This window comes from Amblyomma americanum, chromosome 11, assembly GCF_052857255.1.
Source record: "Amblyomma americanum isolate KBUSLIRL-KWMA chromosome 11, ASM5285725v1, whole genome shotgun sequence".
Classification (NCBI taxonomy): domain Eukaryota; kingdom Metazoa; phylum Arthropoda; class Arachnida; order Ixodida; family Ixodidae; genus Amblyomma; species Amblyomma americanum.
Genome location: NC_135507.1, coordinates 74532280 through 74545775, shown reverse-complemented (window position 1 = coordinate 74545775; position 13496 = coordinate 74532280). Strand labels below are relative to the sequence as shown.

Genomic DNA, 13496 nt, shown 5'->3' with positions numbered 1-13496 from the left:
CAGGAGAATGGAATCTTCCTCACCCCTTCCCTCATGGTGCGGCTCAAGTGTCTACCATGAGTAGCACAGTTACCATGTGTTTCCTTCCCTCACAACACAGTTGTACTACCTCGATGGAAAGAAACACGAACAACCCGGCACCAACAGGCCCCGCTGTTGAAATTTATTTTCATCGCGCTTTTACCTGGGTGGTACGAAAAAGACTTTAGAGTCGCCCTAGAATGTATCACGAACGAGTCTAGGGTCTTTTTGCTATGACTGAAGTAAAAGCGCGATGAAAAGTAATTGAAACAGAGGAGCGTGCTGGCGCCGGGTTGTTCGCGTTTCTTTCCATCGAGGCAGTACATTTTTTTTATTTTGTGCATGTTATGATATGACTTCAGCGCTTATCTAACAAACGAGTGCAACCTTATGGAAAAGGATCATCACTGCATCACGTTGACTACACCCACTGCAGGGCAAAGGCCTCTCCCCTGTATCTCCAATTAAACTTGTCCTTTGCTAGCTGTGGCCAGAATATCCCCGCAAACTTCTTAATATAACCCGCCCATCTAACTTTCTTTCACCCCCTGCTATGCTTTCCTTCTCTTGGAATCCACTCCGTTAACCTTTAAGGACCAGCGGTTATCTTGCCTCCGCATTACATGCCCTGCCCAAGCCCATTTCTTCCTCTTGATTTTGACTAGGATATCATTAACCCGCATCTGTTCCCTCAGCCATATGCCCTTTTCCGGTCTCTTAACCTATTATTTTTCTTTCCATAGCTCGCTGCACTGCCCTTAACTTAAGGGGGGAGCCTGGTCTTGAAAAAAATAATTATTAATGTAGTCATAGTTAAGAAATCTTAAGGAAACATGTATTTTTGTGTGCCAATTCTAAATATGTCATTTAATTTCATGTAACACAATTCCTTGAGCACTTACGTAATTGTTATGCAGGTATTTTGTGAAAAGCTTTGAACAAAATTTGCTGCAGGAAACTTGCTGAAATGTATGCCATTGAGTTCTCTTGACACCAAGGAATGCAATAAGGTTAAAACTGTCTTCTTGCCTATCATAGAAAAGTTATAAGGTTTCAAATTTGTTGCTTCAGAAGTTCGAAGAAAAGTGCGTATTCCTGTTTCTGAACTGGAGGCTTCAATGCACTATAACTCAAGTTCTACGACAGCTAGGATGATAATTTTAATCTTATTGCATTCCTTAGTGTCAAGAGAACCCAATGACATACATTTCAGCAAGTTTCCTACAGCCAATTTTCTTCAAAGCTCTTTACAAAATACCTGCATAAAAATTACATAAGTGCTCAAAGAATTGTTTTCTATGAAATTAAATGACATATTTAGAATCAGCGTGCAAAAATACATGTTCCCTGAATATTTCATAATTATGACTATATTAATAAAATTTTGTTTTTAAGACCAGGCTCCCCCTCTTAGGTGAACACTTTTCGTAAACCTCTACATTTCTGCCCCATACATGGGTATCGGTAAGATACAGCCGTTGTATACTTCTCTGGAGAGATAGTGGTAAACTGCCATTCATGACCTGATAGAATCAGCCATATTTGCCTTTAGTGATCTGGATCAGCGGTCACTACCTGCTCTAAGTAGACATATTCCCTTAGGACTTCCAGCACCTCGCTACTCACTCACTGCAACTCACTGCAAACGAGGGCTTTTATCTCACAACCTATCATGGCACCTTCTCAATAAGAGACTTTTCTTTTCAGCAGCTTGCCTCTGTTTTGCATTGAAATGATTCCTATGTTTCAGTATCAATTTTTTTCCCCCAATCAGCTCTGTTGTTATTCCGCATGTGGAAGAGTTATAAACAAAGCAGTGTAAAATACCAAACACTTACAGGGCTGGGAACAGTATGGTCTTCTCGTGGACTTGGTAGGAGCAAAGGAAAAATGCCAGGGAGCAGTTGATCTAAAGGCAACATGAATAAAGGCAAAAGCACAAAGTATAATCGCACAGGAGCCAGGTTGCCCTTGAGATGCATAAGAAAGCTGCCATCATTACCTACCCTACGTAGGCCCACCAACAGTGCATACCATTCTGGGCATATTGCACACAATCTGCGGTTAACAGCGTACATGAAAATATAAAATAGCTTATTCTGTGCCTACATTACTTAGAGGTCACCCAAGTTTCTAGCAACAACATTAATGTGAAGAAATAAAATACATGATCAAGCAGTCACCGGGGCTCGACACTGTATAACCGTTGAAGCAAGCTGTACATGTCATGTTCTCAGCAACGTACATGAAAATGAAGGATTCGCTCAGTACTAAACAGGAAACAACATGTGCACACTGACATACTGCACGATTATTGCTTCATCATTCAAGCCTGCTTGCAATGAATATTATGAGGTTGTGAGAACTGCCTTAAAACTGATGTTGTTAATGAGCACATAAAATCAACAAGTCCATTACATGTCACCAATTAGACCAACCTGCTACCTTAAACCAGAACAAAATGCTGATTACAGTTTCCAAGCATAGTCAGATCCTTGCTCATGAAGATATAGTAACTACACATAACGCTAGCAAGCCATGAGGCCCTTTAGACAGGCTCTTTTCTTTAAGAAGCAAGTTCATCATATTATGAGAGAGAAAATGTAATAAAAGCAGATAAACCTAAAATAATATAACTGAGTACACTTGATGTGTGGCTCAAACCTCAATAAGGGCTTTGATATAGTTACCTAAATTAAATTCAGCAAGCAGTTAAAATTATTACCAACTTCAATGATGAATTCTACTGCTCCTCACTAGTACCCGCATTTCCTAAAAGCCAATAAGCATCAAAAGAATTAAGGAAAAAAACATTTATAATCAATGCACAGTGTGTATAGTCCAGACCCACAACAATGAACATTACTAAAACAAAATTTATGCTGCAACAAGTATTTCAGATTCTCAATCGGCAAACGATACACAGCCGGTGCCCACTTAAGTGGGGTATGAGGGTCTTAAAAACTTGTTTTTTATTCGTCAACTTATCTTATTGAAACTGCGCATGCTGGTATATCAGAGTATGCTGATTTCAAATATGCTTTTAGATTTCAAATGTCTCATCTGGAAGGAAACATATAGCAAAATAACAACCTACTTAGGTCATTTCTTATGGGCTTTTACAGTAATTTTTCAGTTATGAAAACTTTTTCAAGAAAATGCAAACATTTCCAAAGGTCCATCGCACATCCTAAAACTTTCCTCTTTCCTAAACATAATAGATTAACAATTAGGTCAGGTGTGGACTATTTACTGCCACACTTTTTCTTTCACACTTTGTTATTTATTAATTCCGTTTTATTCCGTTTTTGCATTCAAATCTAATAAGTTGGTTTGTGTCTCTGAATTCGCATCGTTGCTGCTCGGTTGCGTGGCGAACTGTGCAAAAATCAAGTAACGCCTGCAACTCATTCTCATTCTGTCGTGCTCTCAGCATAGGGTTAGGCATGATATTCTGTGTGCTTGGGATCATAGGTTGAACGCAGGGGGCCATTTTCAGATGCTTATCACCTGGACAGCGTCCCGAGCATCACTTCGTGCAAAAAAAAAAAGACAAAAAGCTGCCGCCAGTCGCTTTCAGCGTTCACACCGTGCCGCGCTTGAAGAAGCACCGGACTCGGGTAGTAGCACGCACGACTGTTTTTTCTCTGTTTTCATTTTCGCGAATTTCAACAAGTGTGTCATTTCAACCCCGGTCCAACGATGCTAGGATCTCGACAAAGTCGTGCCGTGTTATTTCACAAATTATTTGAATTTTCACATTGTAGGTCAATCAGTACCTGGCGAACACAGCAAATTCAACGCTAAAAGTCACTCTGACCAAGCAGAATGTGCACACATGATTAAATTCTAAAATAAGAGGCAAAATTTTATAGCTTAGCAGAGTGAGTGTAAATTTCGCTTGGAGATCGAGGAAAACGTCTATGCATGCGCTCGTGGAGCTCTCGGATCACATTTGCCTTATCTAAAACAGCTATTGTGTTCATTAATTTTCAAGATCTCCGGAGGGAAGCGGTTCGGTGAAAATAGGAAGCACATTACAAGGTTCGTCGTGTGCAAAAGCTGATTCGCGTCGTGCATCACGTCGTCCTATCTTGATCTTGGACTAGCAATCGGATATGCTTTATCGGCCTATAAGTTGAGAACTGTGGACGATTAGTTCCTCCTCGTACCTCGCGCCTTCACGCGCCGTAGCACTGCGCTTTTACTTGTCCCCAGCTAGGAGGGGAGGAGCACCCATGCAGCGCTCCGCCTACTAATTCCTTCTGGCGAACAGGCTGAAAAACTGCAGAACTACTCTCCGAGCATCAACAAAAATGTTTCTAACCACAAGCGACGCGCTAGCTTTGAAATATCTGCATACACCAGTTAATTTTGAAGGCAGCGTCACTCGGTGCAGTGTAGGCGTGCTGAGTTTTGCCTACACCCCGCGTCGCTGCTGACCGCAGCGCCACTTCTGTTTACAAACATGACGCTTCTCTATAGGGACACAAACTAATCGTGGTTGAAGCGTTCACAGACTGTTGGCATGTCGGCCATGTTAACAGCATTTCTGCCGGTCAAGAAGTGTTCGTACTTGACATACAGCCACTTCATCAGAGCACACCTCTACGATGTTGGCATTTGCCTATACGAAGTCACCCCATGCAACATCCGGCCAGCTATGCACCTATGAAAGGTTGCCACAAATCCACACAGATCTGATCACATTGGTTTTCAACAGCATTATCTGTTGTTCCTAGCCCATGCAGCGAAAGTAGCACAGCACACGTGCACACAGAAGGTATAAGCAGCTAGCTGTCTGCTCCTGCACTCTGCCTGCACATCGTGGCAGCCAACATTGGCAGCAGCACCACAGCGGAGAGCGGACTGGTTGGGCGACATACAGCCACATGACAAACATGTAAAGCAAGGCATTTAAACTTCTCAAATTGCTCCCGTTATTGATCTATGACCGTGCACAGTAGCTCTCCTTTCGACGCTGCCCCAATCTTGCACCCACCACGCTTCTGCTTCCACTTCGAAAGCTTTGCTCAATCGGCACACACGCGCACTCAGTGATTGACTTCGTAAGCCATCGGAGCATGCTTGGTTTGCAGTTATCTGCAGTTTCAATGCTGAAATTCTACTGCTTTTTTGGGTCCCCATGTTCTTTCTGGTGCGACATTTCGAGAACTGAGAGACACTCTTCGGCCTGTGTGCTTGCAGGAAGCATGAGGTTTTCAACCGGCAGGCCGAGCTTATGGCACCCAATCGTCGGCTTTAACCAAATGGTGCAGCCAAAGTTGTCCATTGTATCGAGATGAAGTGCTATTGCTCTAATGAATACTTTGATGGTAGCACCAGCCTTGTTAGTAACAGGCAAGCATATTCACTATATCTGTGGCCATTATCAGTGGGCTGGACTGTAAAGCAATACAATTACCACCCCCCCAAACAATTTTTGCAGCATGGTTCTGCTTCGGAGAAGGTTTCGCGAGTAAGCAACCGATTTTATTTTTTTTGTGTGCATCCAAATTATGCCTGCAGAATTCAAAATCTCATTTGGTTTCACATTGCCTGCATAATAGGAATTAATGTGCAGACATATGCACATAGCGATGTGGTCCGACGCACGACTGCCTGCAATGGCTTTGCTGACAGCTTGGACTCCCTGCGTGCGACCTGCAGCTGCTGCAAGATGGCATTTGGCTGGCTTCAGAGCAGAGCACTTTAGGCCCAGTGACATCGAGCAAGCGGCGTATAATCAATCTGCTGACGCCCAGCGTGCCAGCAGGCAGAACGTCATTGCTGGTTTGGTGTCACTGTGTCACTTGGTGCTGCTAGTTTGCTTGGTTTCCAAAGCATCTTTTTCGAGGTGCGTGTGATGTGTGACACGGGCGCATGCGCACTTCGCCGACACTGAAATGCCTCCTGGCAGCACGGTCTCAGTGTGAACTCTCACAAGACAAAAAATGGGTGCTCTGCATCAAGTGCAGAAAAAAAAAATGCACCTTGGTAGTCGGTGTAGCAGGTACATTTAATTATGTGGATAAGTCCACTGTACGGGATTTTTGGAGTACCAAGAAAAGGAGAAGCTGAAAGATCTTTTAAAAACCTACATCGTTCATGAACTATCCAGTCCAATCTGTCAATGCTCTGCTTCGATTTAACTTCAACCAAGTTTCCGCTTCAGCAAAACTGGTTTGGTTTGGTTTATGGGGGGTTTAACGTCCCAAAGAGACTCAGGCTATGAGAGACGCCGTAGTGAAGGACTCCGGAAATTTCGACCACCCGGGGTTCTTTACCGTGCACTGACATCGCACAGTACACGGGCCTCTAGAATTTCGCCTCCATCGAAATTCGACCGCGGCGGCCGGGATCGAACCCGCGTCTTTCGGGCCAGCAGCCGAGCGCCATAGCCACTCAGCCACCGGGGCGGCTCGCTTCAGCAAAACTCATCAAGGGTCTCGTGAATATCGTCGCAATGGGATTCGGCTGTATTAGTAAACTATACCTCACAAAAACCATGATGGGCACTGATGCATGTATCCCAAGCAGTTCTAATCATTCTAACAAGCAGCACACTTGGTACAATATGCTCACAGACTCGCAAGGACCCAGCTTTTGAGTTGAACTTACCAGGCTGTATCGAAAACGCTCCACCGTTGGCCTCAGCAGCAGGTCACCTGCCGAGATGCTTGCCACAGCAAGGGTTACCACGCCACTGAAAGGATAAGCAGCCAGCTACAGTTGGATGTGCACTCCCATGCTGTGGCTACATTATCCCACGGAAGAATGCACACAGCAGCAGACACATCCACAAATATGTGAAAGCAACCGTTTAAATCCCCCTAATGAGTCACTGTGAAACAATCAAAAGTTTGAATAAAGGCAGTGCTGCATGTTCCATTGAATGAAACCTTTTCAAAATCCTCTTGAACTGGCTTTCCCACGTTGCCCATTGATAAATGGCAGCACTAGCTGGCAAAAAGATGTAGACAAAACACTGAACATGCAAGGCAGCCTTTGTGAGCTGAGAGTGGTGTCCTCATGGTAACCACTTCAAACGCCTGCCACATCATAAAACAGATACCGTGTAATCTCGTGTAAAGGCTGCACCCATGCATGGGCCGTGTCCCCTGTTTTGGACTAGATAATTGAGAAAAAAATGAGGTTATTCATTTCCTTTTAATTCGTGTATGAGCTGCACATTTAAAATTCACACCCGAATTTAAAAAAATATACTGCGGCCCTTACAGGAGTTTATACGGTAAACAACATATACATTGCTAGCAATGAAAACTGGTTGTTGTGCCCTTACTCAAGCAGCATTGTGGTGAAGCTAACTTTACATTTCTGAATAGGGTCCACTGGACGCACTGAAAAGGAGGCTGCTACTAGAAAATCATTTCTGCACTGGAGCTTTACTTCAGCCTAGAAGGAATTCTGCTATGCTGCTATATGGGGTTTAACGTTTAGAAGCAACACAAGGACTATGGGAACATGGGCTGTGGATTTAGGCCAGCTGGGGATCTTTAACATGCGCTGACAAAGCGGAGCATACGGGCGTTTTCGTATTTCACCTCCATCGAAATACAGCCGCTGCAGCTGGGATTCAATCCCATGACCTTGGGATTAACAGTCGAACGCCAAAGCCAGTGTGCCACTGCAGTGGGTTTGAAAAGGGTCCCTTCAGTGCTAATATCCTGAAGAAATTAAGATATCCCTGCCAGCGAAAAGCTAGTGGTTAAACACACACAAAACTGTACAAGAGAGTTAATAAAAAATAACATCAAAAGGATTTACCTTTTTTTTTTTCTTTTTAAATGACAAGCTAAATGACAAGGGTCCTTCTAAACAGTAAATGATGCCGCAGCTGCCATTGCAAGCTGTAGCTCAAATCCCATTATCCTCCTAACCTAGCCTAAGAGAATGCTAAGAGCTCAACTAGCGAAGTAGAAGGTAAAGGGGGCAATTCTGGGGTACGATAGAAAGTAAAATGAGATTTTTGTTTCGCTACTTCAATCAAAATTGCACAAGTTATTTGAAGGTAACTTTACCTGATAAATGCCAGCACTGCTGACGAATACAGACTCTTGAGCTTGACCGCTACAGACAGTGTACACCACAGGTTAGCAACCTTGTCCTAGAAATGAGAAAAATCACCGAAACAAGGTTTTCAGAAGTTTATCATTGCTTGATACCCCTCAATGCAGAGAGGCAGGCACCAACACACAGCCGGGCCTGCTTTCAACAAGCTTGCCACATAGCACTCATCTTAGAGTATAAACACTAAATTTTCAGTTATGGGCTTTCTACTTTGCAATGACTTGCAAGACATTAGAATACAATACTATACATGGGTCATCACATGGAATTCACCTCTGTTTGGCAAGTAATTTATCACTCAATTTCTTTTCTTAATAATAATAATAATTGGTTTTTTGGGGAAAGGAAATGGCGCAGTATCTGTCTCATATATCTTTGGACACCTGAACCCCCCCCCCCCAGGCCGTAAGGGAAGGGATAAAGGAGGGAGTGAAAGAAGAAAGGAAGAATAGGTGCCGTAGTGGAGGGCTCCGGCATAATTTCGACCACCTGGGGATCTTTAACGTGCACTCACATCGCACAGCACACGGGCGCCTTAGCGTTTTTCCTCCATAAAAACGCAGCCGTCGCGGTCGGGTTCGAACCCGGGAACTCCGGATCAGTAGTCGAGCGCCCTAACCACTGAGCCACCGCGGCGGGGCCTTTTCTTGAGCTGTTTCGGTTTTAATAACCAAACGGTGGCTATGACATCAAAGTTCAGTTCAGGTCAGATGAGGCATATAAAAACTGTGATAGAATTGCTGCTCCTTCATTTCAACTCACTACACAATGCTTAAGCTAGTCTACCCCAAGAGCTGAAATGTCAGTGAATGAAGAAGCAGTAATTACATCACAGTTTTTTTTTTTTTTCATGCCTCACATGGCCTGAAGCCCAATTTGACCAACACTGTTCCCACTTCGAGTTATTGATCAATTCGCTCTCGCCCTACCATAAGCTTACCGTCCCGGTTAGCTCAGTTGGTAGAGCGACTAGTCCGGTGAAGCGGTGGTCCTGGGTTCGAACCCCAGACCAGGCCGAATTCTTCTGTAATTGCAAAGTTTCTGAAAAAGCTGCACAGGTTTCCTTTGTTGCCGTTTGGCTGTGCTTGGGTGGACACAAATGAGTAATTACTCCCTTATTACAAGTCCAATTTGCAGTCATAGCCACTGCTCAGCTGCTGAAACCGAAACTTAAACAACTTGAGAAAATAAATTCAATTACAAATTGTTTACTGGGCCCAGAAGAATTCCACCTTGCGATTTATGTTTAAAAATTTCTTTCATATCATTACAAAGAAAGAACATACAGTAAAACTATGGCATATGTATTCCTTTACCTGGCCAGTCCAAAATCACAGTATAGCCCAGCGTAGAGTGATAGTCTGGTTTTCTCAGCAGTGCGTAGAAACAAGAGGGCGAAACTCGTGAGAAACACGACACACAAGCACTCACATATTGTGTCACAGGTGACTCAGAGCCACTTACATGCTGGCAGCATCTAGTGACTGGAAATGCAACCGTTGCCATGGGCTTGGCATAATTGTTGACAAGTGCAAATTTTGCTGTAAGGCAGTGCAACTCTGTCCATGCAGTGAATTATCTGTGGGAGTGATTATTGTGCACCACGTCCATATTTTTAAAACAGGCACTTAAAATACATTCATTTCACAACATTTGAGCTACTACAACATTCGTGACAAACTGCTTTGTCAAAGACAATCACAGATGATAACACCCACATTGTGCCCTGTCTTGCACAATCATCTACACAAGCTGCAGCTGTTGTTTCTTTCACAAGTCGCACACATTGCAGTTCACACAAAACACACAAAAAAAAGTCTTTGAGCCAAGTGTGCTGCCCATGCTTGCATTCTCAAGTGTTAAGAAAAAAATGATAAGTGCATTTTGTCTTCCTCTTGAACTAACTTTTTGGAGACAAAAAGATTTGAAATGTGCACTTGGTTTAACTGGTATCACTGCCTTCTATGCTCACATCTGCCCCTGTGAAAACAATGTGCCGAAAACATTCTGATTGCAACCTCTGCCTCTCGTTTTTTCCCTCCCACTAGATAAATAAAAACAAGCCAGAACTTCAGTCAATATACACCGATAACTGCTCCAAACATCATTTCTAGTGCACATCATCAGTCAGGTCATCTCACCTCAAACAGGCCCCTGTCCAAGGGAAACAGGCGCCTGAAAACTTGCAAGGCTCGGTCAAAGCTGCCCAAGTAGGGTGCCCAGCAGAGGCCGAATGTGCCAATGACCACAACAGCAAGACCAAGGAACAGCTTCAGCCTGAGAAAAGTTAGGTACAATGCTTCAGCACCACACACAAGAGGACACTGGACTAATTGACAAAGTTTACAACCTTCTTGCATCCCCCTTGATATGTATTCACGATGCACTCAACTTCCCCTCTGACGTATACACTAATCCCAATTCAATGACAGCATATTTTTATTCCTCTTCGTTTTTCTTCCACACTCGTCTCTTTCTGCATTTCTCTACCGAAAACCCTCCCCAGCACAGAGTAGCATGTGAGCGCTATTTCAACGCCAGCTAAATTCTCCATCTTTCATTTAAGAGCTTCTCTCGCTCACTTGCATAGCTTGTTCACCACATAATACGATAAGCTTGTTCAGCAGTCATAAAAAATTTGACAATCCTTGCACAGTTAAGCATCATTACAACTAACACTGACGTAGATCTGAACCATAAAATTCAGTAAAGTAAATGCATAGTGCGCTCAGTCATGCCTTATTCCACTGAGTATTCTACACCAGCATTGGAACCACCAAAGATATGAAGCATGACACCGCGTCAATTAGAAATGGAAATGTTTTTCTTTCCAAGCTGAATTTATAGTTAATAAACACCACATCCAAAAGTATGGTTTGTCCAGCACGCAAAAGTGTGCATTATGGGCACCTGTGCCACCAATGAACTTGGTTCAAACCGTACTGGCCAAGAGATTTACTAGCTTGTAATTCTCAAGGGACGGGACAAGTCCATCCAATTTTCGCTTTTAGTAAAAATTGATGCAACTCTTTTAGTAAAAATTGATGCAACTCTTTCTGCAGCAAACCTTTCTGGGTATGTTGATGTTTGCCTGGAAGCAAGACATTTATTGCTGAGAAAAATACATTTAGAAATTTTCCCGCCATTCAATTTGAACTCGTGATGTCAACAGTGAAAACGACTTCAAGATCACCATTTTGAAGCGAATGGAAAAGCAGCCTAACCTTTAGGATCCGCGCAAAAAAAAAAAGTGTCAACGCACCACAGTTTAATAAAACCAGCCAGTCATGGCTACACTTATGCTCCATTCTTGCGTCTCTTCTAGCTCATGAAAGCTCAGTTTTCAGTGAAAGTGGAGTCTTTGTTGTTAGACTGGAATATCCTATCGATACAAGCCATCCCCAATTTATCACCAGTGTCCAATTTAGAGCTACCAGAGAGAAAGCTGATGACTGAAAAAGCGCTTACTATACTCCGCAAGCAATTTTTGTCTTCTTTCTTCCCTTTCACTTCTTTTGTAAGTAGACGAAACACGGCCCAAAAAAAAAGCACTGTCAGCCTAATACGTGTCCTTGCATGAAACATTACATTAATATCATCATTAGACTAACTTGGTCCACAGCAGGACAAAGGCTGCTCCCTCATCTCACCAATGAACATCGTCCTGTGCCAGCTGCAGTCACCTTATAACCCCACAAATTTCCTAGTCTCCTTGACCTATTCGATTCTCTGGCACCCCTTGCTACGCTTACACTCTCTTGGAACCCACTCCCTTGACCTTAACGACCATCTGTCATCCTGCCTTTGCATTAACCCTTTCAATTAAAACTTGTGTTTGGGCTAGTTGGTTCATACTTGAATCATAAGAGGGTAGCGCAAAAAACAGCACAGAAAACAGCAGAAACACAGCAGCGCCCATCCTGTCTTCTGTGTTTCTGCTGTGTTCTGTGCTGTTTTTTTGCGGTCTTATGATTCAGTTATAATTTAACCCTTTCAGATGCCAATTTTTTATTTCATTGTTGGAATATACTTGTTTCGATGGAAACAAAAAATTACGTCTGAAAAGGTTAATGCGTACAAGTAGCACAACCGAAAGTTCCTTAGCATAATGGAGTGAGCCAATGAAAATGGCTAAATGAAATGCCAGGACTTCTCAAGCAAACACCCGAAGGATTGTGAGCAATTTGTTCTGAAGATGAACATTATGCTTGAACTTCCGAAAGAAAAAGAAAAATGACATCATTACTGGTAACAAAACTTGTCTGCATAAAAAATGACAGACATGCACCGCTCCCACTCACTATATTGGAAAATATTACTTACGGCATTCACTATACGGCATAAACAACCATCTTATTTGTGACAAAAGGGATGCTAAATTCACCTGAGAAAAACAAATCCCTGCCAGGTGCAGCACTCTCTCAGAAAAAGCTGCGAGTTCGGTTTGCACAGAACTGAAGGGTTAAATGCCTTGCCATGCCTATTTCTTCTTGGTTTCAGTTATGATAACAACTCAAGTTTGTTCCCTGACTATTCTGCTCTCTCCCTGTCTCTTAACTGCAACCACTTTTCTTTCCATAGCTCGCTGCTCTGTCTTCAACTAACACAGTTTCAAACCTTTTAGTTAGCCTGCAGATTTGAGCCCCATATTTGAGTATATGCATCCATTTGGGGGATACTGCTAAGCTGCACATTACAGTTCACAGTAAACTTTAAGAACTTATCAAGGTATACAGAAGATGCAAAAAATTACAAAAATTCCTTTTAGGACAACAATGAGCTTGAACTGCAACTCGACGCTTTCGTAACAGTAAGCGGAAAAGCAGCAGTAACACTGCCATCACTTACTTGGACCCGAGGCCCTTCCGCTGCAAGCAGCTGCCAAGCAAGAAGCAGAAAAATGGGATGGCGTAGTATAACGCCATCTGCTTGTAGTTGAGTGCCAGGGAGAAGGCCATGGCACTAAGCAACAGCTGCTCACGCTCGACGAAGGCCATGGCGATCAGGCAAAGGCCCAGGCACACACAGTTGTACCTTGGTTGCATCCTCGTCAAGGACAAACAATTTTTCAAAAAACCCAACGTTGTCGACAATTACACATTTCGCGATGTTATAAGAGATGGTGCGTCTCTGTTCAGTCACAAAAGAACTGACCACCAGTTATTATGCTTATATAACGCAAGATTCAGCAGCAGCTATTTGCGGAGCCATGCCACAGAGTGGCACCCTCTACGAGCAGAAGTGTGAACGATACAAGCACTAGTTCGTGCCAGTGCACATAAAGGACACCACAAATCAAATCCGTGGCGGTGCGGATAGCGCAGCGTCGCTCCCTCTTCCATCTCGTTTACTCTTAGTGTTACACCACCAATGCCACAGAACCG

At 43.3% G+C, this 13496-nt stretch overlaps 1 protein-coding gene across 1 annotated transcript in view; it reads right to left on the bottom strand.

The window, feature by feature from the left end:
- The window catches only part of gny (ALG6 alpha-1,3-glucosyltransferase garnysstan), a 33176-nt gene that overhangs the window by 10431 nt on the left and 9249 nt on the right, over positions 1-13496 (bottom strand). The window contains exons 8-12 of the mRNA XM_077643799.1: positions 12961-13146; positions 10254-10389; positions 8064-8149; positions 6643-6727; positions 1860-1930 (exon numbers count right to left, since the gene is read on the bottom strand). Of these exons, the coding sequence (XP_077499925.1) occupies positions 1860-1930; positions 6643-6727; positions 8064-8149; positions 10254-10389; positions 12961-13146 (564 nt within the window). The remainder of the gene's footprint in view (positions 1-1859; positions 1931-6642; positions 6728-8063; positions 8150-10253; positions 10390-12960; positions 13147-13496) is intronic.